At 44.8% G+C, this 26,664-nt stretch overlaps 1 protein-coding gene across 1 annotated transcript in view; it reads left to right on the top strand.

The window, feature by feature from the left end:
* MED1 (mediator complex subunit 1) overlaps nucleotides 1-26,664 on the top strand; it is a 77,052-nt gene that overhangs the window by 30,647 nt on the left and 19,741 nt on the right. Inside the window, exons 3-14 of the mRNA XM_088474617.1 lie at nucleotides 1,576-1,654; nucleotides 1,729-1,783; nucleotides 1,967-2,099; nucleotides 2,684-2,712; nucleotides 3,181-3,252; nucleotides 3,330-3,392; nucleotides 3,499-3,572; nucleotides 3,862-3,951; nucleotides 5,218-5,332; nucleotides 5,955-6,079; nucleotides 7,181-7,293; nucleotides 24,769-24,970. Coding sequence (XP_088330743.1) covers nucleotides 1,576-1,654; nucleotides 1,729-1,783; nucleotides 1,967-2,099; nucleotides 2,684-2,712; nucleotides 3,181-3,252; nucleotides 3,330-3,392; nucleotides 3,499-3,572; nucleotides 3,862-3,951; nucleotides 5,218-5,332; nucleotides 5,955-6,079; nucleotides 7,181-7,293; nucleotides 24,769-24,970 — 1,150 coding nt within the window. The remainder of the gene's footprint in view (nucleotides 1-1,575; nucleotides 1,655-1,728; nucleotides 1,784-1,966; nucleotides 2,100-2,683; nucleotides 2,713-3,180; nucleotides 3,253-3,329; nucleotides 3,393-3,498; nucleotides 3,573-3,861; nucleotides 3,952-5,217; nucleotides 5,333-5,954; nucleotides 6,080-7,180; nucleotides 7,294-24,768; nucleotides 24,971-26,664) is intronic.

Below are 26,664 nucleotides of genomic sequence, written 5' to 3'. Positions count from 1 at the left end.
GAAGATAATCGCTAGGATCTGATTGGTTACTATGGGCAACATCTCAACTTCTAAAAACTCTCCCTTTAGTAAATTTACCCCTAAGAGTTGTTTCCTAAAGAAAATGGGGATAGTTGATATGTGGTGATTTAATGACTGGCACATATTTTTAACTGTTCATATAAAGAACTTGAGATTAATTTAGAATTCCTTAGCCATTTAAGTGATATAATAGTAGTACATCATTTAGAATCCCAGCTTGCAGAGTTTAGCTTATTTGTAGAGCCATTGGTTTATGTGTCCAGCAATGCACTTTGAGATACTGTACACATTTGCACTCTCTGGGGCATATATTTAATTGGGAGCTAGGTTTGAATCCCGTATCAAATTTTGGATTACCGAGCATATGCGCAGCAACCAATTGTTAAAAAATGCACACAGGATTTTCTACTTAGAAAACCCAGCAGTGCAAGGGGGGGGGGGGAAGATACTCACCAGTCCGGTGGTCTCCACTGCTCCAGGTCATCTCCCCTCCATCTTTGCACTGGCAAGGGCGCAGCTGAGTGGGTAGGTGGCTGCTGGGAGATGTAGTTATCCCTTCTGCTGCCTCCGGGTGTACACACACGCTTACACACACTCACACATTGCTGCTGCAGAAGAACAGACTCCAACGCTGGAGGAAGTCAGTGCTTCAGAAGGTAAAAATTACTGACTAAGTAACCTAATTGGAAACTTCCAATTGCTTAATTGGTCATTAGGGGTGTGCCACAAGGGTCCCAGAGCAATTCCTGACTGTTTTTCTTAACAAATTTTACCTAAAATCCATATTTTAATGTTCTGGAGCTGCGAGAAAAAAAACCTAACTGAATAGCAAAAATCCCTGCTGGAAAAACCCTGCACCTAACTGAATAGCACAATTCCCGCACCTACTGGAAAAACCCTGCACCTAACTGAATAGCAAAAATCCTGCACCTGCTGGAAAAACCCTGCACATAACTAAATAGCACAATTCCCGCACCTGCTGGAAAAACCCTGCACATAACTAAATAGCACAATTCCCGCACCTCCTGGAAAAACCCTGCACATAACTAAATAGCACAATTCCCGCACCTGCTGGAAAAACCCTGCACATAACTAAATAGCACAATTCCCGCACCTGCTGGAAAAACCCTGCACATAACTAAATAGCACAATTCCCGCACCTGCTGGAAAAACCCTGCATGTGCAGGGTTTTTGCAATTCTTGCACTTAATTCAAAATATGCCCCTCTGTCTATCTTTACTGTAATGTTCCCGCTGTTCAAACCACACTCTGCCTCTTAAAGACCAGGGAGGGATCTTTGTTTCTGCAACTCGACTGTGATTTTGGTTTTCAGACCCCCTGGAGCAGGATAGTGCCAGGTGGCATGTAAAAAAAAGCAGGGTGGAGCGCCCTCTAAATTTATCTTGAGGAGAGCACTGTAGACTGTACAGAAAAATATAAATAAACTAGGTTGAGGTCCCTACCCCAACACTGAGACTCCATGAACTAAAGAAATGTTTACTGGTTAGTGTGGACTTACTCATACATCCTGCTTGTCTGTATTCCACTGTGCAGGAAAAAAGAACTGGAATGATGACTGGAGGTCATCAGCACCTTGTTGGCTGCCTGGAAACATTACAGAAAGCTTTGAAAGGTGATTACTGTTCTATATAAATATATACAAAAAGCAGTACTTCTGTTGCTGATAAACTGTTTGATGTATTTCAGTGTCTTCCCTCTCTGCCATGACTGATCGCCTGGAGTCCATAGCTAGACAAAATGGGTGAGCCAATGATAACTACAGATTGCCTGTATAATTAAAGTACAGCTTACATATGTCCTTTTATGTTTCTAATCTACAGATGTTTTATGTAAGAAGTTATTTTGAAATACCTGTTACTGTTGCAGCGTAGAATAGTATATTAGACGACTGTAATACTGACTAGTATCTTTTTCTTGACTCCAGACTTACATCGAACTTAAGTCCTAATGGCACAGAGTGTTACATAAGTTCAGACCTCTTCTACTTAGAAGTGCATCTGGATCCAGAAGGCCAGTTGTGTGATGTTAAAGTTGCCCATCAGGGTGAAAGCCCAATGGTGAGTGGAAACACAATCTTGTATATCTGGAAAATGTCACACTGTGTAGTACAACATAACCTAAAATGTGACTACTAATGCTACTAATTTTCTGTTATTTGACATCCTTTTTTTGCATACATCTTTTAAGTCCTTTGCTCATATAAGAAAAATGGCAGGCAATTGTGGTAGCCAATAAGATGACTCACATTGAACTCCTTTCATTGGCTTCTAATATACATGACAATAAGCTCACTAACATCACGTTTAGATGCAATATTTCCACTGACGTCGGATACAAGTTAGGCAATGAAAGAAGTTTATAATTGCCTTTGTTTAGTGCACGTTTTGCACCTAATTGTAATGTTGCTAAATAAGACAAAGCTTCTCCTTGTTGACATTCTTTATAGATTGTAAGCTTGCGAGCAGGGCCCTCCTACCTAGTTGTCTGTTTTTACCCTGTCTTGTTGTACTACGGTTTAGTTCCCAATTGTAAAGTGCAATTAAATATGCTGGCGCTATATAAGTAAATGTTAATAAAATATAGCTAGGAGACTCAAACTCAGCAAAGATATATCAATGAATCACTTTTTTTTTCTTTACAGAGCAGTCCGGAACTTGTACATCAATTAAGGTTTGTTGTACTACTTAAATATGTCTTTAGTTTTAGTCTAGTAAAGCGTGGCTTTTTAGGGTTAGATGAAGTTTTCTGCCTTCTAAAATAGTTCTTGTAGGCTACCTTCAATGTGTGCATCCATTTTGTTGACCTGTGTGTAAAAGGCAATACCTTGAAGAGATGACACATAATTGAGGAGCTACAGAATACTAAAGCAAGATGCACGACCCTTACAAGATCATTGGAACCATGCATTGTTCATGCTCCTCCACGAGGGTGCACTATTATGTAGGTTACACTATTATGTACACTGAGTGAGATGAGCAATACATGGAAATGAGACATACAGGGATAAAATGAAAATCGACCAGTCAAATGCCCACTGCATAAACTGTTCCAAGTGTTGCTCATCCTAATCATGAAAGTACCAGACGAGGCAGCCATTTGCAATATAATATGCTGTCTCTTTATATTCTTATTCTTTAGGGAAAAGAATTTTGAGGATTTTTCACAGTATTTGAAGAGTCTGGTGAACCTGTACAAGATGCCAGGAGATAAGTGAGTGACCACTACCTGGTGGAGTTGACATGATGCACGGTATGTGACTACCTGTATAACTTCCCTTTTTTCCATAGGAAAATGTTTTTGGCGCTTCAGTCTTTAGAGATGGACCTCACAAAAATGGCTGCAATGTACTGGTAAGTACTATTGTGAGTGTTCTAGCAATTGAATGAGCTAAAATAAAGTGTTGATCAAAATTTTTTTGAGTTCTAGTGATGTGTATGTTTGTTTTTTTACACCCAGGCAGCTAACCAATGCCAGTGTATTGGACAAAATACTCCAGGGAACAGTTGGGTACCTGACACCAAGGAGTGGAGGTAATATCTGCATCAAGAGTACAAGCTACGTTCTAGAGCAGAATTTTTCAAATTCCATCCTCAATGCACACACAGTCCAGATTTTAAGTATAGCCATGCTTGATCGCAGGTGACTTTATTAGTGTGTCAGTTGTTTTTATTTAACTTGCTGTGCTCAAGCATGGATATCTTAAAAACTAGGACTGCTTTTGAGAAGCACTATTATAAAGGCCTGATACACTTTTGACTGCAATGGGTTCCTGGTCTTTGTCAAATATGTAAATATTTTCTTTTTGTCTGTCATTTAAAGGGCATGTAATGAATTTGAAGTATTACATCACTCCATATGATCTATTTGATGATATCACAGGGGCAACCATAACATTGAATGAACTACATGGTGAGTTATAAAGTGAAAGTGGGAAGCAAACAACACAAACTTCACATTCAGTTATAGACCGACACACCTCTCTACATGCTGGGAGGGTCCAAGGAATTGTGTGGAATGGGTATAGTACAGGTGTGTGAGCACTCCAAATGGAGCACAGATCTGACTGAATGGTGCACCATATATGGTTGTGTATTAATGGTAATTAATAAACCTTTACAGGCCATGGTGTTACTGTTCCATGAAATAAACTCTCCTAAATCTGTATTGGTCAGTCTTTTACCTATTTATTTTTATTCCTATTTTAGGTTATATTGACGAAATTAAACAGTATACAATATATCCTAAAAGAGGTCTATGAGGGGAATTCAATATGTAAAGTAAACTTCGCTGTCGAAGTTTACATTTCATATTGGAGCTTTTACCTGGGATAAAGTATCGGGCGCGCGCCCGCTTATCCCCGTATTCAATATGAAACTAACGAAAACGGGAGCCTGCGAAGTGGGATTTGCGTAAAGTTACGAAATTTTCCTTAAAAAAATTGTAGGACCCCCTAAAGTTGTAAAAACATGGGGCATCACTATGGGTACCCCCGTTTTAGCCTGTAAATGAAAGTCGGGGATTTAAATAGCCGCAGCAGGTGTTTTTTCCCGACATTGAAGAAGTGTTGCAGAAGAGCACTTAGGTTATTTTTTTCATTTTTTTAAGTGGTCCCATCAAATTTGGGGTACATGAAAATGGATACTAGCATATTTTGATGTCCCTAAAGTAAGTTTTAAAAATTCTGCAATTGTGCACCTGCCGCTATAAATCTATTCTAGAACACACCTGCCGCATACATACAGAATAGCCCTGAACCTATTTCCCTATTGTTAAACAATTTTTTCCCATTTTTTTTTTTCACCCCAATTTTTAAATAAATTTTTTGGGGTGTCCCTATATTTTTTAAAACTTTTTTTGACACAGTTCTTTTTTAAATGTCATTCCCAGGGGTGCAGGCTATTTTTTTTAAGCCTGCACCTCTAAACCCCAATTCTGCACTTTTTTTCGACACCTATTTAATGGTGAAAAGTTATCCCCGTTTTTTATCGAAGACTTTTCGAACCTGCGAAAAGTCTTTGAAATTGAATACGGTGTAAAACTAAAACCTGCGATAAGGACGTCATAGGTGCGATATTAACGCAAAAACTGAGTTTTCGCTCCCATATTGAATACCTCTATATATCTGCTAAACTACTTATGTTTACTATAACCTTACACCTGTTTTACCCTCTCTAGCACTTCCTCGATCTCTTGGTTTGAATGTATCTGTTACCATTGAAGCCACATCGGCAATGTACAAACTGCCCATCGCTCCTCTGATAATGGGCTCCCACCCCATCGATAATAAGGGGTAAGGAGAAGGTGCTCATTCATTTTCTATAAATTTGCATTGTCTGCAAATCAAGAAAGCATGATCAGGTGTTCAGATTATATTGTGAATATAGATGTTGGGCATTTATTTTATAAGCTTTTAACAAAAGAAATTTTGTGCTAATGCGATTCCATTAAAAATGTTGTCTGTGGGTTTTTTAATTTTGTTATAACCTTACTCTGCTATTATGGATTTACATATTATGAAAAGTCATGTGACTACCATGGCAACCACAGTCACCTGACATAATACAGAGAGGATTTGGAGAACCCATTTGTCAGCATGCATACCCCTTCTTCCTTTATGCTGCTATCATGGTTTGAGAAGTGAAACCAGTGTTTCTTGATGGTTGACACTATCTTGATATGGCGGTCCTATAACTACACCATTGCAACTGAAAATAGAAGACTGAGTTCTAGGAGGACATTTTGGAAAAATTAAATCCATTTCATGTCTTGAAGGTGCAAACTGTGATGTTCAAAAAATATTGTATATGGGATTGCTGATTTCATCTATAGAACATATTTGGGGAATAACATTTCTAGGTGAAAAAGGAACATTTCAGATCTCTTTATCATTAAGGGTTTGTTCTTATTTGCAGAACGCCTTCTTTCTCCTCCATTACCAATGCCAACAGTGTGGACCTCCCAGCTTGTTTTTTCCTTAAATTTCCACAACCCATTCCTGTGTCCAGTGGTTTTATCCAGAAAGTTCAAAACTGCACAGGTGAGGACAGGAGTTGATTTCTGTATTATTATTTTTTTCAAGTTTCTTTTCTACTTCTCTCAACCGGCCTTGTTTGTGTCGTTAAGTGTTTAGTTTATAATTGACACAGAGGGGTATTTATGAAAGCTTGGAGAGAGATAAAACTGAGAGATAAAGAACCAACCAATCCGCTTTAAACTTACAATTTACAGACTGTTTGAAAAATGACATTTAGGAACTGATTGGTTAATATTTTATATCTCTATGTTAAACACCCCCCTTAAGTTGGGTACACACTGACAGATACATTGGCCGATCAATTGATCGGCCAATGTATTTGCTGCCCGTCAGGCAGTGTGTATCCGCGATATGTCGGTGAATGCCGGCGTTCACCAATATATCGCATTGGCTGTGCTGCACAGCCAATGGACAGATATGTCTGCAGATATATCTGTCCATCGGCAGGTGTGTACGGGCGGTCGGCATACCGCCCGTACGCATAGAGCGGCAGCCGCGAGGAGGGGGGCGGTACACGCCCCCTGGTCGCCGGGACCTGCGGGCAGACACAGATGATGGCCGTTCAGTGTGTACGAACAACCATCATCTGCAGATCACTCGATCTGCAGATATATCTGTATAGTGTGTACCCACCATAAGTCCCAGTTCTCTGAAACAGCACCTAAGTAGTCAGGAAAGTATTACAGATAAGGGACAGTAAACCTATGCTATTAGTCAATCTCCACTAGTAATATCCATTGTACCTCTCCCCTACTGGCAGGAAGAATGTCAATGAAATTCTAGATTTGTTGAGATGACTATTAGATCGTGTTACCACCTTCAGACAGCAGATGTTTTTACTGTCTTTTTATCTGGGTTGTTTGTTGCCATTGGACATGACTACTCTACGTATTGAATAGAGTGGTTTCCAAGGGAAAGACAAATTAACGACTGAGGAGGATCCGAAGGCTTTGATGAAATACACAGATGCATGGAAGCTACAGCGATGCATTTAATTACATTTGCAGCAATATTGTGTTTTTTACAATTCTAGACTTTTATATTCACAACTGTTACAGATCACCAAACACCCAGTTTGATTTTATTTTCTTATCCTGTCCATAGGAATACCTTTGTTTGACACCCCTCCAACCTTCTCGCCTCACTATGAGCTGGTCACCCAGTTTGAGCTGGCTAAGGATAAGGAGCCTCTGAACCACAATATGCGATTTTATGCAGTACGTGTTTTTCTCGTGTTGTTGTTTTTTTTTCTCTCCCCCCCCCTCTGAAATAGAAGTAGGTAATTTTAACAATGATTATACCTTAGGCAGAATCTTATTAAAATAATGCTTATGGGAGTGGTTTATTTCGAAGTCTGATGGTTTAAATGTAATTTGTGAAGAATATCTCTGCCTTCACAAGGGGCTCTAACACTCCGTTATTGATCTCCAACCTCAACTATGAGTCTGAAAGTATGGCCTCCTCTATATTTGTATCAGTGCTCACTCATAGAATGGGCCACATCTCTGAGATCATGTCTATCTTCAGTGATCACGCTGAGACAAAAAAAATGTGGGTCCCAGGGACCCCCCAGTTTAAAAAATTGGGGTCCTGTCTGACCTTTTCTGTGTTCCATCTAATTTTAAGGTTTTCTGTAAATCTAACAATTTAGCATTAGTTTGGGCAGAGGGTTTGGTGAGAAGTAAACAAAATATGTGGTGAGCTGTCTCTGGAGCTTCAGTGTATACCACACTGAGTCCCACCTGCTACCCGCTTAGGCCCTTACACTTACTGGAGGATGTCTTCACTCCAGGTGCAGGGGCTTTGTCACGCCGGGCTACTGAGCTGCATGTCCCTGTAGTGCCGCTGCACAATCTAGTAAGGCGCCAAAGAGGTCTGGCCTGACTCCGCTTCTGATTTTTATTGCCTGCAGCCGGGCAAGGGACATCAATCATTTAATGAGGAGCTAGAGATTAGCCGTAGCGGAGAGCGTCCCTGGGGACTCACCCATTTTGAAAATGTGAGTCCCCGGTCCTCGTTACCGGGTAAAATATGCGCTATAGCGCTTATTTGCGATCACTGTTTCTTCTTCAGGTTCCATAGGCTCCACAAGAACTACCTTGGGTTTGTGGTTGGAGTGATCCAGGCACCAAACAGTCAAAAGCTTTCACCTCCAGAATGCCCTGGTCTTCCTCCACATATACCCGAGCCACAGGCATTCAGTTTTTCGTTTGGTGCACAGGATTCAGACTCTCCTTTATAACAAGCTTTAACTTTCTGTTTTATTATTCTATTTTACAGAGTTTAGCAGTGCTGAGCATCATAATAAGATGCCTGCACTGCGACTCGGTCTACCTCCTCCTACCCACAACACCAGTAACATCTCTGGTCATTTCGGCAGGTCACAGCAGAGCTTGCTAGCGGCCTGGACTTCAACTGGACGCACAGAGATGTCATGTAAGGCGATTGCTCACTTCCGGGGCTGGATACGCACCAGAAGCCGATGCAGTGAGGGCCCGGGGCCGTCTGCTCCCCCACTAGACCACCGGGGCCTTATCGTTTGACGTCAGGGATTGGCAGTAGATGCAGATCTGCTGCCATGAGGCCAGCGTAACCGGCCAGTTGATGCCGCTTAGGGGAGTTAGGCTCTACCTCATCAGCTCCTCCACCGACCCAGACACTGATCCGTCAAAGGTTTTCCCACGTTTGGGTCGCTCCTCCTACCTTCCTCGTGCATATGAGACGCTTACAGTTCACGATCTGTGGTGAAGCTGTTTTGGGTCAGTCTCCCTGTATATCTCTCCCCTGGGTCAGATATATAGTACTCTATATCCTACCAATTTGAGTAGTTGATTCTGAGCCCATTTGCGACTAAATTGCATATGCATTGTATGTGACTCTTTGCTAGCTGCTGTGTTGATACTTAGTTTTATTTCTGACTGTCAGTTATAACTATCACTGTTTTTCTCCTCATCCCTCTGTTACAGGTGTGTGGGGGTTTCCTTTGTACTTCACATTTACTAGTTATTTGTGAAGGCTGTCACATTGCATTATTTCCTTTTTGCTTGTTATGTCAAAGAGTACAGGGAAACAGGAGGTTGAAGCCCCTGTACTGGTTTCATGTAAATCCTGTTTGGCAGGCTTGTCATCTCAGGATGGCTTGCGTGCTGTCTGTTATAAAGAGCTACCTCTCCAGTCCAGTACACCAGCTCCTGTACAAGAGCCACCCTGAGTATCCTCTTTGTCTCAGGTTATGATGCAGTTAGTGGACCACATGGCGGTTCCTGTACAGCCTCCCACTATTTGGTACACACAGCAATTACAGGTTTCAACCGTCTACCGCTCTTCACCAAAAGGCGCAAGCGAATAGACCGGTTAACAATAAGTTTCTTGGGCGAAAGAGGTCATCCTCTCAGTCAGCCCAGCCTTTGGATTCTGATGCATCATCAGATGAGTTTGATGATGCACAGAGGGTTCCATTTCTGAGTCTTATCTCAGGTGAGGAAGACCAGCATTCCTCTGTGGATGTCCCCTCTCTGGTGAGAGCGGTTAAATCCGTCCTTAATATAGAGGATGAGGAGGCCTGTCTAAATCTAAAGCTCCGCTGTTTAGACGTCAGAATGTGGTAAAGGATCACTTTCCACAGTCTGAGCAGCTTACTGATCTCATGTCCGAAGTATGGAGTACTCCGGATAAACGGTTCCATGCTACAAAGAGATTAGCATCTTTTATACCCTTTCTCATCTGACGAATAAATGGGAAGTCCCTCCTACTGTGGATGCTCATGTGGCACGGTTAGTCAAGAGCTCTACATTGCCTAGACCGTCCGCATCCTCAAGGATCCCACAGATAGAAAAATGTAAACATGTCTTAAATCGGCTTTTGCATTATCTGTAACGGTTACCCGGCCGCCTATGGCCGCAGCCTAGGTATTCAAGGCCATAGAAAAATGGACGGTGGCACTGGAAGACACTATACCAGATACTACCAGAGAACAACTGATTTATCTCTCCCTGATATGAGAAGTGGCATCTTATGTGGGAGAAGTGGTTATAGACTTCTGGCTTCTAGGACATCAGTAACTTTGGTTGTTGCTCGTAGAGCTCTTTGGTGAAGGTCCTGGAAGGCACATGCGGGATCCAAGAAGGCTCTCGAATCCCTGCCTTTTGCTGGAAAGTTACTGCTTGGACCAGAATTGGATAAGATAGTGGCTACAGTGGCAGCCTCAAAATCTGCCAGTGTGCCATCAACAGCTACCTCTAAGTATAGGCAGCCTTCATTTCGGTCTTTTCGCCCTCAGAGAAAGGCTAAAGGACAGTATTTCTCCAGACAGGCTAGTTCCAGCAGGAATGCCAAGCTGCAAACCAAGAACTCACTGAGGCTTCCTCCACACTTAGGGTCTGATGGAGGAGTTGTACAAAAGAACTATCAAGGGCCCTGATCCCCCAGGAGGCCATTCATGTCCTACTGAGCTCAGGGGTGATAATCCCAATTCCTTTGACTCAACACGGAAGGGGTTATTATTCCAATCTGTTTTTGATTCAGAAACCAGATGGCTCTCATTGTCGTATTCTGAATCTGAAATCTCTCAACAGGTTCTTCCACGTGCCCAAGTTCCGTATGGATACCCTACAGTCAATTATGCTGGCAATAGAGCCTGGTGATTTCATGGCTTCCCTGGACATAAAGGATGCATATCTGCATGTACCTTTTCCACTATTCCACCTAAGATTTGCTGTTCTTCAGCAACATTACCAGTTTCAGGCTCTACCCTTTCTTCTTTCCACAGCCTCTCAGGTTTTTACCAAGATAATGGAGTCCGGATACTGCCATACTTGTACGACCTACTGATAATGGCAGAGTCTCTGGAGGTTTTACAAAATCATCTCCAGCTGCCATTGCCTGTCTACAGGAGCACGGCTGGCTAATCAGTTGGAAAAGTTTTTCCCTTTCTCCAACTCAGCGGATGGTACATTTGGGGGCACTACTGGATTCCCTGGCACAAAGGATCTTCTTGCCAGTGGACAAGATTTCTGCTCTACAATTACAGGTACGCAATTGCTCCGCAGTTGCAGAGTATCAGTTCACTCAGCAATGCAGGTCCATGATGTCCACCTTCGTCATGGTGGCATATGCCCTGTTTCATTCCAGGCCCCCACAACATTGGATTCTGTCTCCTTGGGACAGTCAGTATGATCTGATGAGGTCTCAAACGATCCTCATCTAACCAGGAGTTCGGCTCTCCCTTTCATGGTGGCTACAGACAGCTCATCTGGACAAGGGTCGCCCCTTATGGATCCCAATTGGGTACTCCTCACCTCGGGTGCCAGACTTCGAGGATGGGGATGGGTGACAGGTCTTCATACCTTTCAGGTCAGATGGACAACCCAGGAAAGTTACCTACCCATAAACATCCAGGAGCTTCGTGCAGTCTACAGGGTGCTCATTCTGGCACGGGACCTCACCCAAGGCAGGCCGGTCCAGATCCAGGCCGACAGCGCAACCACAGTAGCTTACCTAAATCATCAGGGAGGCACGCAAAGTCCAGCAGCCATGAAGGAAGTGGCGAATATTCGGGTTTGGGCAGAACGTCATCTTCCTGCAATCTCTGCACTATTCATCCCAGGAGTCCTCAACTGGGAAGCAGACTTCCTAAGTCACCAGGATATACACGCCGGAGAATGGTCTCTCCACCTGGATGTCTTTCAGCTCCTGGTGGACAGATGGGGACTACCAGACGTAGACCTCATGGCCTCACATCACAACCACAAGGTCCCCAGGTACGGGTCCATGACAAGAGACCCCTCAGCCGCCATCGTGGATTCTCTGGCAGTGAGTTGGTACTTCAGGCTAGCTTACCTATTTCCTACCAATCTCCTTGCTCCCATGGATCCTCAGAAGGCGGCAGGGTGATACTTTATAGCTCCTGCTTGGCCCACTCCACTTCCTTTATGGCCGGATCTGTTAGCAGGTCCCTGCCTACATCCGGACTTACCTCATCTTTTTTTGACAGCATGGCTCTTGAGTCTTCCATCTTAAGAGCCAAAGGTTTCACTAGTTCTGTGATTCTGACGATGCTCAGGGCAAGAAAGCTGCCTTCTGCCTGCATCTATTACAGGATTTGGCATTCCTTTTTCAATGGTATTCCCACAGAGTTTGATCCTAAGATTTTTAGGGTCTCCTGAGTTCTTGCTTTTTTCCAGGCTGGATTAGACCTCGGTCTCAGCCTGGCCACCTTGAGAGTTCAGGTTTCTGTGCTGTCAGTTTGGTTTCAGCATAGAATCTTTCCCCTGCCGGATATAATAACGTTTTTGCAGGGTGTTCTCCACCTTTTGTTCCTCCGGTGGCACCGTGGGATTTGTCCTTGCTTCTCGGGGCTCTAGAGGCTCCCCCCTTCGAATGTTTGGTTACAGTGGACAAGTGGTTGACAGCGAAGACCTTTTTTCACCTCGGCTCGCTGAGTCTCTGATTTGGTAGCGCTTTCGTGTCTCGCCCCATTTTTGATTTTTCACCAGGATAGAGCTGTCCTCTGTACACAGGCGGGTTACCTTCCTAAGGTAGTGTCCCGTTTTCATTTGAATGAAGAAAAATTGTAGTTCCAGTCTTTAGACCTTTCTGTAGGTGAAGCTTCTCTGGATGTGGATCGTATCAATTCCATCAGGAGATCAGATGCGCTTTTTGTACTGTATGGTTCTAACAAGCGAGGCTGGCCAGCTAACAGGCAGACTCTGGCTCAGTGGCTGCGTATGACTATATCGCGGGTTTCTACACCAGCTGATCTCCCTGTTCCAAACACGGTCACCGCACATTCGACTCGGACTGTGGGACCATCGTGGGCGTTTAGATATGGCCCCTCTGCTGGACAATTGTGCAAGGCAGCCACTTGGTCTTCTATCTACACTTTCATCAATTTTATGCATTTGATACTTTTGCCTCTCAGAATGCTACCTTTGGGCGGCTGATTCTCCTCTATGCTCAGGAGCATCCCCACCCTTAAGGGAACTGCTTTAGGACATCCCCAAGATAGTTCCTGTGGACCCTATGGAACTTGAAGAAGAAATAAGAGTTATGGTAGACTTACCTTTTGTTAACTTTTTTTTTTTCTTCGAGGTCCACAGGGCACCCACCCTGACTCTCCTGGCTTCAGTTGGGATCTGTTCCTTCTTATCACTGATTCCCTCATCTTTGTGAGTGTTTCTAGTGTAAATTGTACTTCCTTCTCCACTGGCCTTCTCCTGCCATGGGCTTGTTTACAAACTGAATGCCTGTTGCTGGGGGCAGGGTATATGTGGAGGAGTACCAGGGCACTCTGGGAGCTGAAAGCTTTTGTCTGACTGGTGCCTGGATGACTCCAACCACATACCCAAGGTAGTTCATGTGGACCCTATGGAACCTGAAGAAGATAGATATCTCAGAAGTGGTCCATTTTATAAGTGAGCAGTGATACAAATATTTATGAGGCCATACTGTGGTCTCATCTATGTATAACACAGATATTTTTTAACTTGCTGCTTAGCACTTTTAGAGTAGCAACAAAATTGGAACAGTCTAAGTAGATTGTTTCTATGGATTCTGGAACATGTCTCAACTTGTTTTATTAAAAAAAAAACCCTAAATTTCACTGAGACTTCAAAGGTTTTGTCTGGTCTGTGTTCTGAAATTTGATGCTGGATTCCACTTTGCACTTAAGCCACCGTTCTGTTAGATAGTGTATACCATTTGTTTCAAGGTACCCTAGTGCTTTTGATAATTCAGATATGCAAGAGCCTATCAAGTTGACTAAGTTTGTAAGGTGATGATGTTCTTTGTAGCTGAAGCCATGGTTGGATCTAGCTCTGTTTCTGAAGTGAATTAGAAAACCGTAAACATTTTTATCTTCTTGCAATTTGGATGTCTTCCAAAGTTGTTCCCTTTCTACTGTTTTCTTCATGGCTTGCCTTTTGCTCCTTGTTTATACTAGAGATGTACAGGCTTGGATTGGTTCAGATTTTCCCGACGACAAGTTCGGATTTCTTCCGCCAGAAACGTCATCTTTCATGGACAAAAGTCCAGGAAAAATGACTATTTGCCTCTTTCTGAGACCCGAACTTGGCAGGAAAATCCGAACCAATCCGAGCCGGCACATCTCTAGTTTATACCGATTTGATCTGGGTGAGCAGGATGATTTATTTTCTTGTATTAAGTATATAAAGCAATACCTTATTGTCATTTGGGTGAGCTAAAGAGCACAAACTGTTTTGCATTATTATAGTTGTCAAGGTTCTTGTAGTTTGATATGAATGATGCACAGGACTAAGTGGCATTTTAACACTTCGGATAGATTTACTAAAGCTTCTAAATCAGACAAGTGGTAGTGTTGTCCATAGTAGCCAATCTGCTTCTGCCTTTCATTTTCTAGAATGCAATACAGAAATGACAGACAGAATCTGATTGTTATAAGTAACAGCACCACTTGTCTGTTTAGAAGCTTTGGTAAATCTACTCCCTGATTCAAGAGTATTGTGACTTGTTCAGTGGCTGAATATAAAGTGACTTCCCTAGGCCATAATACATTTCTCTTTCGTCTGGGCTGGGGGACACTGGACCATGGGTTGTAGGTGGGAAGGTGTGGATTTGGCACTAACACTGAAATCTATAACTCCTGCCCTCTGCAACCCCTGACTTCAGTGTAAGTTTAGTGCCTGTGGAGAGAGGCATGTTTTTTTCTTTAGCTTAGGGATTTTCCTTTATTTGTAATGTTATGTTTATTTTTTACTATAGGTACTGTGCGCTGCTTGTAGCAAAGCGGTGGTGAGAGCCGCATCTAAGGGGGGGATGGCACTGAGCACTTCCCCCATTCCACACACTCCAGTCTCTGAAAAGACCATCTGTGCCCGGGGATAGCGCCCTGTTGTTACCTGGTAGAGGTGCAGGCAGTCAGCATGGTCCTGGATGGCGGGCAACATCTTGCTGGGTTTCGTGTCGGCGGCTCCTGTGGGGAGAGCGCCGACTATAGACCGACCGCAGGTGAGACCTACAGCAACACGCAGTAGCGGCTCCAGGCACGGGCAAGCCGGTTCGTCACCCGGAGCGCTACTGTTTCCGGAGGGCGCAGGAAACGCCCACCTCCCTCCCAGCGCTATAGGAGATATTTAAGCTCAGGGGGAGGGAGCGGAGGAGGGAAGGGGCGGCTACAGAGGACGGCGCTGGGCGCAGCACAGCCTAGCGCCGGCCCTGGCAACACCACACTGGACAGGATGTTTTTAGAAGCTATGCAGTGTTGGGCCTGGTTAGTACTTGGATGGGAGACCACCTGGGAATACCAGGTGCTGTAGGTAAATGCGGGTCAGTCCAAGTGCTTTCCCCACTGAGGGGAGTAACACTTGACGGAAGGAACAGTGAGGCTCGCTTCAGTATGACGGGGGGAGGAGCCATGGCTGCTAGTTCCCCCTGCTCTCCAGTGGCAAAATGCAGGCTCCCAGGAAGTCTGATCACAGCTTTTTAAAGGACACAAGCCTGAACAGCATGGAGGGAGGACAGAGCAAGCTCCTTTCACACTGCAGCGTACAGCTAAGTAGTTTTCAGTATTACTGTAATCTGTTCTTGTGCCTGCCTGGAGTGTTTGCATATTCATTGCCACTTGTTATATTTTTTGTATTTTGTTTTCTTTTCCGGGCTGACTACTGTGGCAGGGCAGGGCAGCGCAGAAAGGGTGGGTGCCCTAATGACGGACAAAAAGTCCACAGAGGGCCAAAACCCCACTATGGCTATATTTTTTACATGTGCCCAGTGTCAGGCTAAATTGCCGTGTGGACAACTGGATGCAGGGGTTTTGTGTATGGACTGTCAGCTGGGGCCCACGTGTGCGCAGGCAGCTGGGGGAGCCACTCCGCTTACGGAGGAGCCGACATGGGCTCAGGCTATGAGTTGTTCACTCTCTGACCTGGTGACGTTGCTCCGCCGTAGAGAGGAGTTATCCCAAGCAGCGCCAGAGCCTGTTTTGCCCTCACCGTCTGCTGTTGCAGGGGGTGGTTACCATTGTCCTGACCCTCCTTAGGTCCGTACCATGGAGCGCTTGGCGGTAGGGGCTGAGGAAGTATCTGCCTTTATGGAACGCTTCTTTGAGGAGTCTTAAACTACGCATAAGCGTCCTCCATCCAGTGTCTTGTTGGAGTTAGATCCCGAGGGAGAGGAAGAGGGGGAACTCCAAGAGGAGGTTCTGCCTGATGAGGAAGGTTCAGACTCTGCGTCAAGTCAGGGTGTAGAGGACCAGTCTTTGGACTGTCTGGACCTTGATGCCTGAGCTAGGGCAGAAGGGCTATTTAAGCGGAGGCTTAAGAGGGTCGTTTGTTTCCCAGTGTCTCAGGATCTTTCAGATCTGGTAGAGGAAGCCTGGAAGACCCCAGATAAAAAGTATGGTACTCCTCGTAAGTTTGCAGCCCTTTATCCCTTCCCACAGGAGCAGGTCGCTAAGTGAGAGCTGCCTCCAAGAGTGGATGTGGCTGTGGCGTGTTAAGCAAAGCACACGGTTCTGACGGTCCAAGGGGCGGCCTCCTTTAAGGATCCGCTGGACAATAAATTGGAGGGATGCCTTAGGAGTATTTTTTTGGGCGCCGGAGTGGTTATTCGCCCATTATTGGCATCTGCATGGGTCTCTCGAGCCATGGAGAAGTGGGCTGACAAATTAGTGGCAGGCCTTGCTGGTGACTCATCCAGAGAGGACTTACTGGTACTGGGGGAACAGATACGTGCGGCTGCAGACTATGAGGGGTATTCAATATGAAACTTAAACTTCGCTGTCGAAGTTTACGTTTCATATCGGAGATTTTTCTGGGATAAAGTATCGGGCGCACGCCCGCTTTATCCCCGTATTCAATATCAAATCTACGAAAACGGGAAGGTGCGAAGTGGGATTTGAGTAAAAAAACGAAATTTTCCTTGAAAAAAATTGCAGGACCCCCCTAAAGTTGTAAAAACATGGGGGATCACTATGGATACCCCGTTTTAGCCTGCAAATGAAAGTCGGGGATTTAAATAGCCGCAGCAGGTGTTTTTTTCTTGACATTGAAGAAGTGTTGCAGAAGAGCACTTAGGTTATTTTTTTCGTTTTTTTAAGTGGTCCCATCAAAGTTGGGGTACATGAAAATGGGTACTACTAGCATATTTTTATGTCCCTAAAGTAAGTTTTTTTAAAAATTCTGCATCTATGCACCTGCCGCATACTTGCAGAATAGCCCTGAACCTATTTCCCTATTTTTAAACACTTTCCCATTTTTATTTTTTTTCACCCCAATTTTTTTATTAATATTTTGGGGTGTCCCTATTTTTTTTCTTTTTTTTTGACACAGTGCTTTTTAAAATGTCATTCCCAGGGGTGCAGGCTATTTTTTTTTAAGCCTGCACCCCTAAACCCCAATTCTGCACTTTTTTTCGCCACCTATTCAGTGGTGAAAAGTTATCCCTGTTTTTTTTCAAAGACTTTTCGAACCTGCGAAAAGTCTTTGAAATTGAATACAGTGTAAAACTAAAACCTGCGATAATGACGTCATAGGTGCGATATTAACGCAAAAAACGGACTTATCGCTCCATATTGAATTTCCCTATATGTGTGTGAGGCCGCACAAGATGGAGCGCAGATTTCCTCTAGAGTTTCAGCCACGGCAGTCGCGGCACGTAGAGCACTCTGGCTTTGCGCCTGGAAGGTTGATACCAAATCTAAATGCGCTTTACGGTCTCTGCCTTTTTGTGGAGGCATCCTGTTCAGCTCTGAGCTTGATACTATTATATCCCAGGCGACAGGTGGAAAGAGCACTTTTCTGCCTGTGGTGCCCCAGAAGCTAAAGGGCTCAAGTTTCCGAGTCTTCCGTTCTTCCTTTCGAGGAGGGGGAACGATTAGTCGTCAGGGGGCCTGAGGACGCTCTTTTCCCAGTAGGGGTTCTGCCCCCGCGGTAAATTCTCCAGCACATTCAGGCGTCCGGGTGCTAGGGCATCTGAGAAGCCAAGTACCCATCCGGTCTCAGGGAAGGTACGGGGCCGTCTCCTTCTTTTCTGAGACAGGTGGGTAGCTTCGGGAGTAGATGCCTGTCTAAGGGGCATTGTCTCCCGAGGGTATGTGATCGACCCTTGGGGGCAGCCGTCACAACGTTTGTTCGCTACAGCATTACCCAGGGAGCCGGAGAAGAGACGGGCCTTAAACCAGACTATCAGTTCCCTCTGTTTAGAAGGGGTTATAGTTCCTGTTCAACAGTCTCAACAGGAACAGGGGTTTTACTCCAACTTGTTCCTAGTCCAGAAACGCAACGGCATTTATCGGCCGATTTTGAATCTACGAGCCTTGAATGCTAGCCTGTGGGTGGATCGGTTTCGCATGGAGTCGCTCCGATCAGTGATCCAGGGTATGTCGGCAAACAAGTTTCTGGCGTCTATCGACACCAGAGATGCATATCTCCACATACCGATTTGGGCAGGGCATCAGTCTCTACTCAGTTTGTGGTCGAAAGAGCCCATTACCAGTTCCAGGTCTTCCGTTCGGTTTGGCTACAGCTCCGCGGGTCTTCACAAAGATCATGGCAGCAATGGCAAGCTTATTGCATTCCGAGGGAATAACGGTGATTATCTATTTGGACGATTGCTAGTAAAGGCGGATTCCACTGCCCAACTGCAGCTCCACCTGGATCACACGGTGCAGGTGTTACAGCATCATGGGTGGATACTGAATCTCGAGAAGACTCACCTCAGGCCGTTTTTGGGGGTGATCTTCGATACAGCACTGGAAAGGGTTTTCTTGCCCGGGCACTTCAGGACTTAGTCAGGAAAGTGTTGTCTGCCCCTCGGCCATCCATTTGGCTGGGCATGAGGTTACTAGGCACGATGGTCTCTACCTTCGAGACCAGCCAGTACAGCCGCTTCCATTCACAGATTCTCCAGTGGGAGATTCTCCGAATTGGACGAGCTGCTCAGACGACCTTTCTTCTCAGTTGCTGGTTCTGTCAGACAGCACTCGTCAGTCACTTCGCTGGTGGCTGATTACTGATCACCTTCTCCTGACTCGCAACTGGATTATTGTCACCACAGACGCAAGTCTCAGAGATTGGGGAGCGGTGACTGAGAACCTCTGTCTCCAGGGGACCTGGTCATCATCAGAGATAGGTTTCCCAATAAATATGCTGGAGCTCCGGGTCTGGGCCGACCAGTGAGGATCCAATCAGACAATGCCACGGTAGTGGCATATGTAAACCAACAGGGCGGAACCAAAAGCGCACTTGCCATGGCAGAGGCAAGTCTCATTCTCTCTTGGACGGAGATGTTCCACCCGGCAATTTCAGCAGTCTTCATACCGAGGGTGGAAAATTAGGAGGCAAACTACCTCAGCAGGACTACGTTCCTGCCAGGGGAGTGGTCTCTCCACCCGGAGGTTTTCCAGCAGCTGGTCCAGAGATGGGGGCTGCCCGGAGGTGGATCTGATGGCGTCTCGCCACAATTGGAATGTCCCTCGATTTTGTGCAAGGACCAGAGATCCTTTGGCTTTTGCAATGGATGCCATGACAATTCCCTGGAACTTCGGTCTGGCCTACATTTTTCCTTCAATTCCCATGTTACCAAGAGTACTCCGTCGAGTCAGGGAGCAGCAGGTTTTAGTCATCCTAGTGGCTCCAAACTGGCCACGCTGGTCGTGGTTCGCCACTGTTCTCAGGGCCGGGTTGGAGTTTTGCCTCTGCATCCAGATCTTCTGCTACAGGGGCCATTCCGTCACGAGGGCCTACCTCAGTTGGCTTTAATGGCCTGGTTGTTGAGACCGGGCTCTTGAAGGCCAGGGGTTTTTCCCCTTCAGTCATCAGGACCATGCTCCGGGCGCGGAAGCAGGATTCCGCGCTGAACTAGCACAGGGTTTGGAAAAGCTATATTGTGTGGTGTGAGCAGTGGGGAATACATACTGCTCATTTCCACCTGCCAAGTTTTTTAGCATATCTGGAGGCCGGCTTACGGCTTCAATCTTTTGAAGGTACAGATTTCGGCTCTCTCCATTTACTTTTCAGCAGCACCAGCTAGGGTGTTGGCTCATTCCACTAGGGCCGTGGCAGCCTCCTGGGCGGCGCGTCACGGGGCCTCGGCTGAACAGGTTTGCCGTGCAGCTACCTGGTCCTCTGTCCACACGTTTGTGTGGTAGTACAGGTTTCATGTTTTTTGCCTCCGGGGATTCCAATTTTGGGCGTACAGTTCACCGTTCGGGCAATCTGAGCGTTCCCTCCCATGGTGGCGGCTTTTGAAAATCCCATGGTCCAGTGTCCCCCAGACCAGACGAAAGAGAAAATAGGATTTTTGGGTACTTACCGTTGAATCCTTTTCTCTGAGTCAGGCTGGGGGACACTGTGTTCCCTCCCTCACGCTCAGCGGTATTGAGTATGAGTTATGGTTTTGGGTTGTATTGACCGTCAATTTAATTTTTCGGAGTGACAGTGTCATGGAGTATTGCTTCTCCTTACCAGGCACTTTTGAAGTTGTACTGAAGTCAGGGGTTGCAGAAGGGAGGAGTTATAGATTTCAGTGTTGGTGCCAAATCCACGCCTTCCCACCTACAACCCATGGTCCAGTGTCCCCCAGCCTGATTCAGAGAAAAGGATTCAACGGTAGGTACCCAAAAATCGTATGATCTCCCTACATGACCCTTTCCAGGCGGAACACAATGCTCTGCTCCTGGACTTTCCTCTTAATTTATGATTGCAGCCACCTGTGTTGAATGACCTTTCTTATCAATTAGCTAGTTCAACACCGGTGATGGCAATCATAAATTAAGAGGGAAGTCCAGGAACAGAGCATTGTGTTCCGCCTGGAAAGGGTCATGTTGGGAGGTATGCATAATCTATAAATAATAACTTGATGATATCCTAAAATACTCAGATATTAACACAGATATAAATCACAGGTTGTAATTTGCCTATAGTATATGTACCTTCTGCTGGGTACACACTCTATGATATATTGTATGGATTACTTGCTCACAGCACTGAGGAAGTGGATTCAAATCCCACCTTAACCATAACTGTAAAGTTTTTATATTTACCCCGTTGGGTTTCCTATCACACTTCAAAAATATCCAAATTGGCTCCCAACAAAACAATAAACCCTATTGTGTATGTTTGAGTGTGTACATATTCATTGTGACTGGCCAATTCTCTGTAAAGTGCTGTGGAATATGTGTGTGTTATATAAATAACTGAATATACAGTACTGTGCAAAAGTTTTAGGCAGGAGTGGAAAAAATGCTGCAAAGTAATGGTGCGTACACACGGTACGATTAAAAAGAACGATAACTATATCGATCATATTGTTATCGTTCATATCGTGCATTTTTCGGTGCCTCCAACCCACCAACAACATGCGATATCGATTATCCAGCACACCTGGAAGGCTTTGAAATATAGAAGTGTTAATAGTTTTATTTTTATCAATTAACAAAATGCAAAATGAATGAAAGAAAAATCTAAATCAAATCAATATTTGGTGTGACCACACTTTTTTCCTTCAGTGGCATCAATTCTTCTAGGTACACCTGCACACAGTTTTTGAAAGAACTTGGCAGGGAGGTTGTTAAAACATCTTGGAGAACTAACCACAGATCTTCTGTGTATGTAAGCTTGCAGAAATCCTTCTGTCTCATCATGTAATCCTAGACAGATTTGATGATGTTGAGATCAGCGCTCTGTGGGATGGCATATCATTACTTCCAAGACTCCTTGTTCTTTATGCTGAAGATAGGTTTTTTGTTTTTTTGTTTTTTTTACAGTCAATCATTTTATTGAAATTTTATGTTCCAAACAAAGAAAGAAAATAATCATGGCAGGGAGTACAGATAAAATGCGGCATACAATGGTTTTATGCCAATATAGAGAATGGAAAAGCGTATTAAACTAAACAGGATATACTCATAGCCCCCTAACATAGTGAAGGAGTATACAGGAACCCGAAGGCGCCATTTGGGTTTACAAATCTTGATAACAAGAGTTATTAAAGGAGGCAAAACAAAATATTTAAATACATTGCCAGTAAAGTCCTAAATATACTAACTGCATATCACATTAACAAATATCTGCCAAATAACAATACAAAACAATTACACCCAAAACACCCCTCTCTATAACCACTCACCCTGTATAACCAAACCCAACATAGTTCTACTTTCGATCCCCTAACACCCGTCCTCCCCTAAACTACACTAATCTACCTACAAATCCCCAAATAGCAGATGGTAAACTTAAATAAATAATAAGGGCAATAAACTGAATGAGCTAGGCTAGACCCAGATCTTCCCGCATTGTACAAAACTGAAGCTTCTCCTATAAAGAATCATTGAAATTTTACAGATAAACATATAACACAGCGGATATGAAATAAAAAAAGGAAAAACAGGATATGTAGAATACACATTAAAAGTAACAATTAGTAAGGCCTGATAATGGTCTGCAAATCATTAGACATTAGTCCGGCCACGCCTCTGCCCCTTCAAAAAATAGAAATAAAGGAACAGTCCTGTCCCAACTCACTGGAGAAACAGGAAGGCACACAATAGACAATAAATCCTGTACTCTCAGTACACCAAATAGGATCATAGAAGGAATCTCTCAGAAGGCCCACAGCTACGTTGAACAGATCCAAGATGCAGGCGGTCATATAAACTGTGAGGACTGTAAATTCAGAAATCGGGAATATCCGGCTTAACCCGTTCACAAAACTTCTGAGGGGTACAGCAGGGAGAAATTATATCCACTGACATGGTGCCAAGCTTATTGAGAAGTCTGTGTAGAGGCATTGATAGCCTGGAGGATTTGTTGCAGACCTGGTTGATATAAACAGCCACAAACAATTATAGAATCTCTGTAACCAGAGCCAGCAATCCAACAGGAGTAATTGTCCCAGTTCAGGAACTTCAGCACAGCAGAGGGATCGAAACAGTGGCCGTGAGGAAGCCCCTGCGGCATGATGGCAGCTAGCACACTGCCAGAGCTCACCAGCTGAAACCACACAGGAGACAGGTGAGCGAGAGTCGCCAGGCTGCAGTTGTGCTGGGGAATCATCAGGAGAGAAATCCAAATGGCCTCTGAATCAGGAGATATTGAAGCAGTGCAGACACAGCACCAGCATAGTTATACAGAGAATTTCTGGAAATAGCCACAGACCGGAGCAGACCCAAAATGGCGGCAGCCGACACCAAAATCATCTCACCACCTTCAGAGGAGCAGAGTTCACAAGCTATGCAGCCTGACCGACAGAGATCACCGCCAGGGACCAAGAAAGAATAGTCATCCAGATACAACACCAAAAGCCACCGGAATCAGAATCACCACAGCACGGGACCCGGCCGGACAGATCAGCACATAAGCCCACAGAGGACAGGGAGTATATCTGGAAGTGCAGGAAGGAATACCCCGGTGATACACCAAAGCTGGAGAGGGTACTTCCACGTATATAGGATAAGTAATCCAGATCTAGCAGGAGAGCTGGCAAAAAGTGTCCTACAACATGTTACTCCAGTCCACTCCCCCTGAAGATAGTTCTTAATGACATTGGCTGCATGCTTGGGGTCGTTGTCCTTCTGCAGAATACATTTGGAGACATTCTGCTGCCTCCCTGATGGTATTGCATGATGGATAAGTACCTGCCTGTATTTCTCAGCATTGAGGACCCCTTTAATCCTGACCAAATCCCTAACTCCATTTGCTGAAATGCAGTCCAAAACGTGCAAGGAACCTCCACCATGCTTCACTGTTGCTTGCAGATACTCATTATTGTACTGCTCTCCAGTCCTTTGGCGAACAAACTGTCTTCTGTTACAGCAAAATATTTTAACTTTGACTCCTCAGTCCAGAGCACCTGCTGCCATTTTTCTGCACCCCAGTTCCTATGTTTTCGTACATAGTTGAGTCGCTAGGCTTTGTTTCCACGTCGAATGTATGGCTTTTTGGCCGCAATTCTTCCATAAAGACCACGTCTTCTGGTTTCTGCTAGTTCTGAGCTGATGGCACTGCTGGACATCTTCCGATTTCGAAGGGAATTAAGCATGGCGTGTCTTTAATCTGATGCGTTTCCACTAAGTTTCCTTGGCCGACCACTGCGTCTACAGTCTTCAACGTTGCCTGTTTCTTTGTGCTTCTTCAAAAGAGCTTGAACAGCACATCTTGAAACTCCAGTCTGCTTTGAAATCTCAGCCTGGGAGAGACCTTGCTGATACAGTAGAACTACCTTGTGTCTTGTTGCTGTGCTCAGTCTTGCCATGGTGTATGACATGTGACCTGAAACTGTCTTCCACAACCTCAACTTTGTAGCAGAGTTTCGCTGTTCCTCACCCAGTTTTAAGCCTCCTACACAGCTGTTTCAGTTAATGACTGTTTCAACCTACATATGAAAATGATGATCATTATCACCTGTTTGGTATGATTGGTTAATCATACACCTGACTATAATCCTACAAAATGCCTCACTTTGTGCAAGTGTACCTAGTGGAATTGATGCTGTTTTGAAGGCCAAGTGTGATCACACCAAACATTGATTTGATTTAGATTTCTCTTCTGCACATTTACTTTATAGTTTTTTTTTTTTATCAATTTACAAAATGCACAAAAACACCTATCTTTGAAAGCATTCCTATTTTCCACACCTGCCTAAAACTTTTGCAACATGATTGTGTGTGCATGTGTTATATATATATGCCCCTTTTTAATTTTTTTTTTTTTTTTCAGTCTTTGCCGGGTCAGCAGCATTGTTATTTTCTCAATAAAGATGCCCCTCTCCCTGATGGGAGGAGTCTACAGGGGACCCTACTGAGTAAGATCCCATTCCAGCACCCTGGGCGAGTGCCTACCATCCTCAACCTCATCCGACATCAAATGGCTTGCAACACGCTGATTGGAAGCTGTGTGAAGCGCACTGTAATAAAAGAAGGTAATTTAATGTATCATTAGATTGTTAATGTCTACTTACATGATACACAGCCTTACAAATAATGTGGTGTATGGATGTCACCAAGTGGAATTGCCTACATAACCTCTTTTTATTAATGCATAGCGAATGCAGCCAAGCCAATATTTTTTTCTAATCCAATGGGGGATACTGGAACTGTGGGTATTGGTGGAGCTGCAAGAGTCTGGGCACCAATGCGTTGAATTCTTGGGAGCAGTACAGGCTCCTCCTCCAAAATACCCTGCCTGAAGCCAGATTTTGGTGCCCCAAGGGCATGTTTTTTTCTGGGCTGTTGACTTTGTTTTTTCTTCACAACTGAATCATCAGGGCTGTCAGCAGTAAGTGTTGCATGCGCTACCGCTGACCGCTCCATCACCGACAGCCGGCGTGCTGACAATGGAGTCAGTGTTGCAGAACATCTCCTCGGCACAAGGGAGAGCTGCGGCTGGACAAGGGGGCAGGTAAGTGGCTCCTCACTCTGTGGGGAACCAGACTTATAGCGGCAAACGCTGCCAGTGGTACTGGCAGCATTTGCACAATTATTTCTGTACTACCGTTAGACCACCAGGGACATGGCTGCAACGGGAGCGTCATTATTGTGGGGCAAGTACCTGGGGTTTTCCAGAAGTGGGTGGAGCCTTCCCCTGTTCTCTCCACACCACCCCCCACCCTTTGGCTGGTTCCTGTTCCTGGGCTCCCACTCAAAGGCTCCTCTCTACTTCCACTTCCAGATGCTGAGCAGTCATCTTCCAACACTGGACTGCCTGCGCGGAGAGAGGACTTCCTGCCTCCCCTATACCTCACTTTTTCGGTGCCAGTTTTTTGTTTGTTTTTTTCTCTAATCCCCTTCCTTACCTATTTGTGTTGGTTGTTGGGACGATTGTGCCTGTTCTGTTTGAGTAAACATTTTTCCTGAGCATTTAAACTGTTTTGCAGTTATTATTTTTATTATGTATATTAGTTTAGAGTGCAATAAGATATTACTGCTTTCATAATTTAGTCGGGTTAGGTGTTTATTGTTCTCAAAATTGTGCTTATTTGTAGTCCCTACACTGTACTTAGGGCTTACAGTATTTCACTACCACTAGACCACTTATTCTTTTATTTGTAATGTCTCAATTTAGTGCTCTTGCCCCCACACGTCACTTAGTTTAGTACTATGTCTGTGTGCTGTTCAATTTTAGCGACACTGTCTTCCAAGGGAACCTCTGCAAAGTCTTCCCAGGAGAGGGGTGCTCCTGTGCTGCATGCTTATATTGGTAAAACCTGTAAAGAACATTTTTTCATGTTCGGCTCAGGATCACACTGGCTTTTGTGACCGGTGTTCAGGCATAGGACGAGCCTCTCTCGAACCTGATGACCCCACAAGAACCTGCGTGGGAAGCCTCCCTGTCGCTTGCCATGCGACAGTTGGCGAGCTCAATTGTGGCAGCTTCCTGGGAAGGACAGCCCTGCCCATCTCAGGGGCTTGCAGCGGACCTCAACTAGCCTCTTCTCATCCTGTTCTCGGGGACCAGCAGCCGACCATCTCGGAACCAGCCTGGGTTCAGGGTTTGGTGCAGGTTTTCAGCTCCCTACATCACATGCTAGAGCCCTCAAGTGCAAGGCACCCCGAAGGTATGATTCTACGCCTCTCCATTCAGGCTAGGACTTCCAGTCTGGCAACTCCCCGGAAG

The sequence above is a fragment of the Taudactylus pleione genome, unplaced genomic scaffold, assembly GCF_031769625.1.
Source record: "Taudactylus pleione unplaced genomic scaffold, aTauple2 ptg000155l, whole genome shotgun sequence".
Lineage (NCBI taxonomy): Eukaryota > Metazoa > Chordata > Amphibia > Anura > Myobatrachidae > Taudactylus > Taudactylus pleione.
The sequence above is the reverse complement of the archived record's forward strand: the minus strand, read 5'-3'. Positions and strand labels throughout refer to the sequence as shown.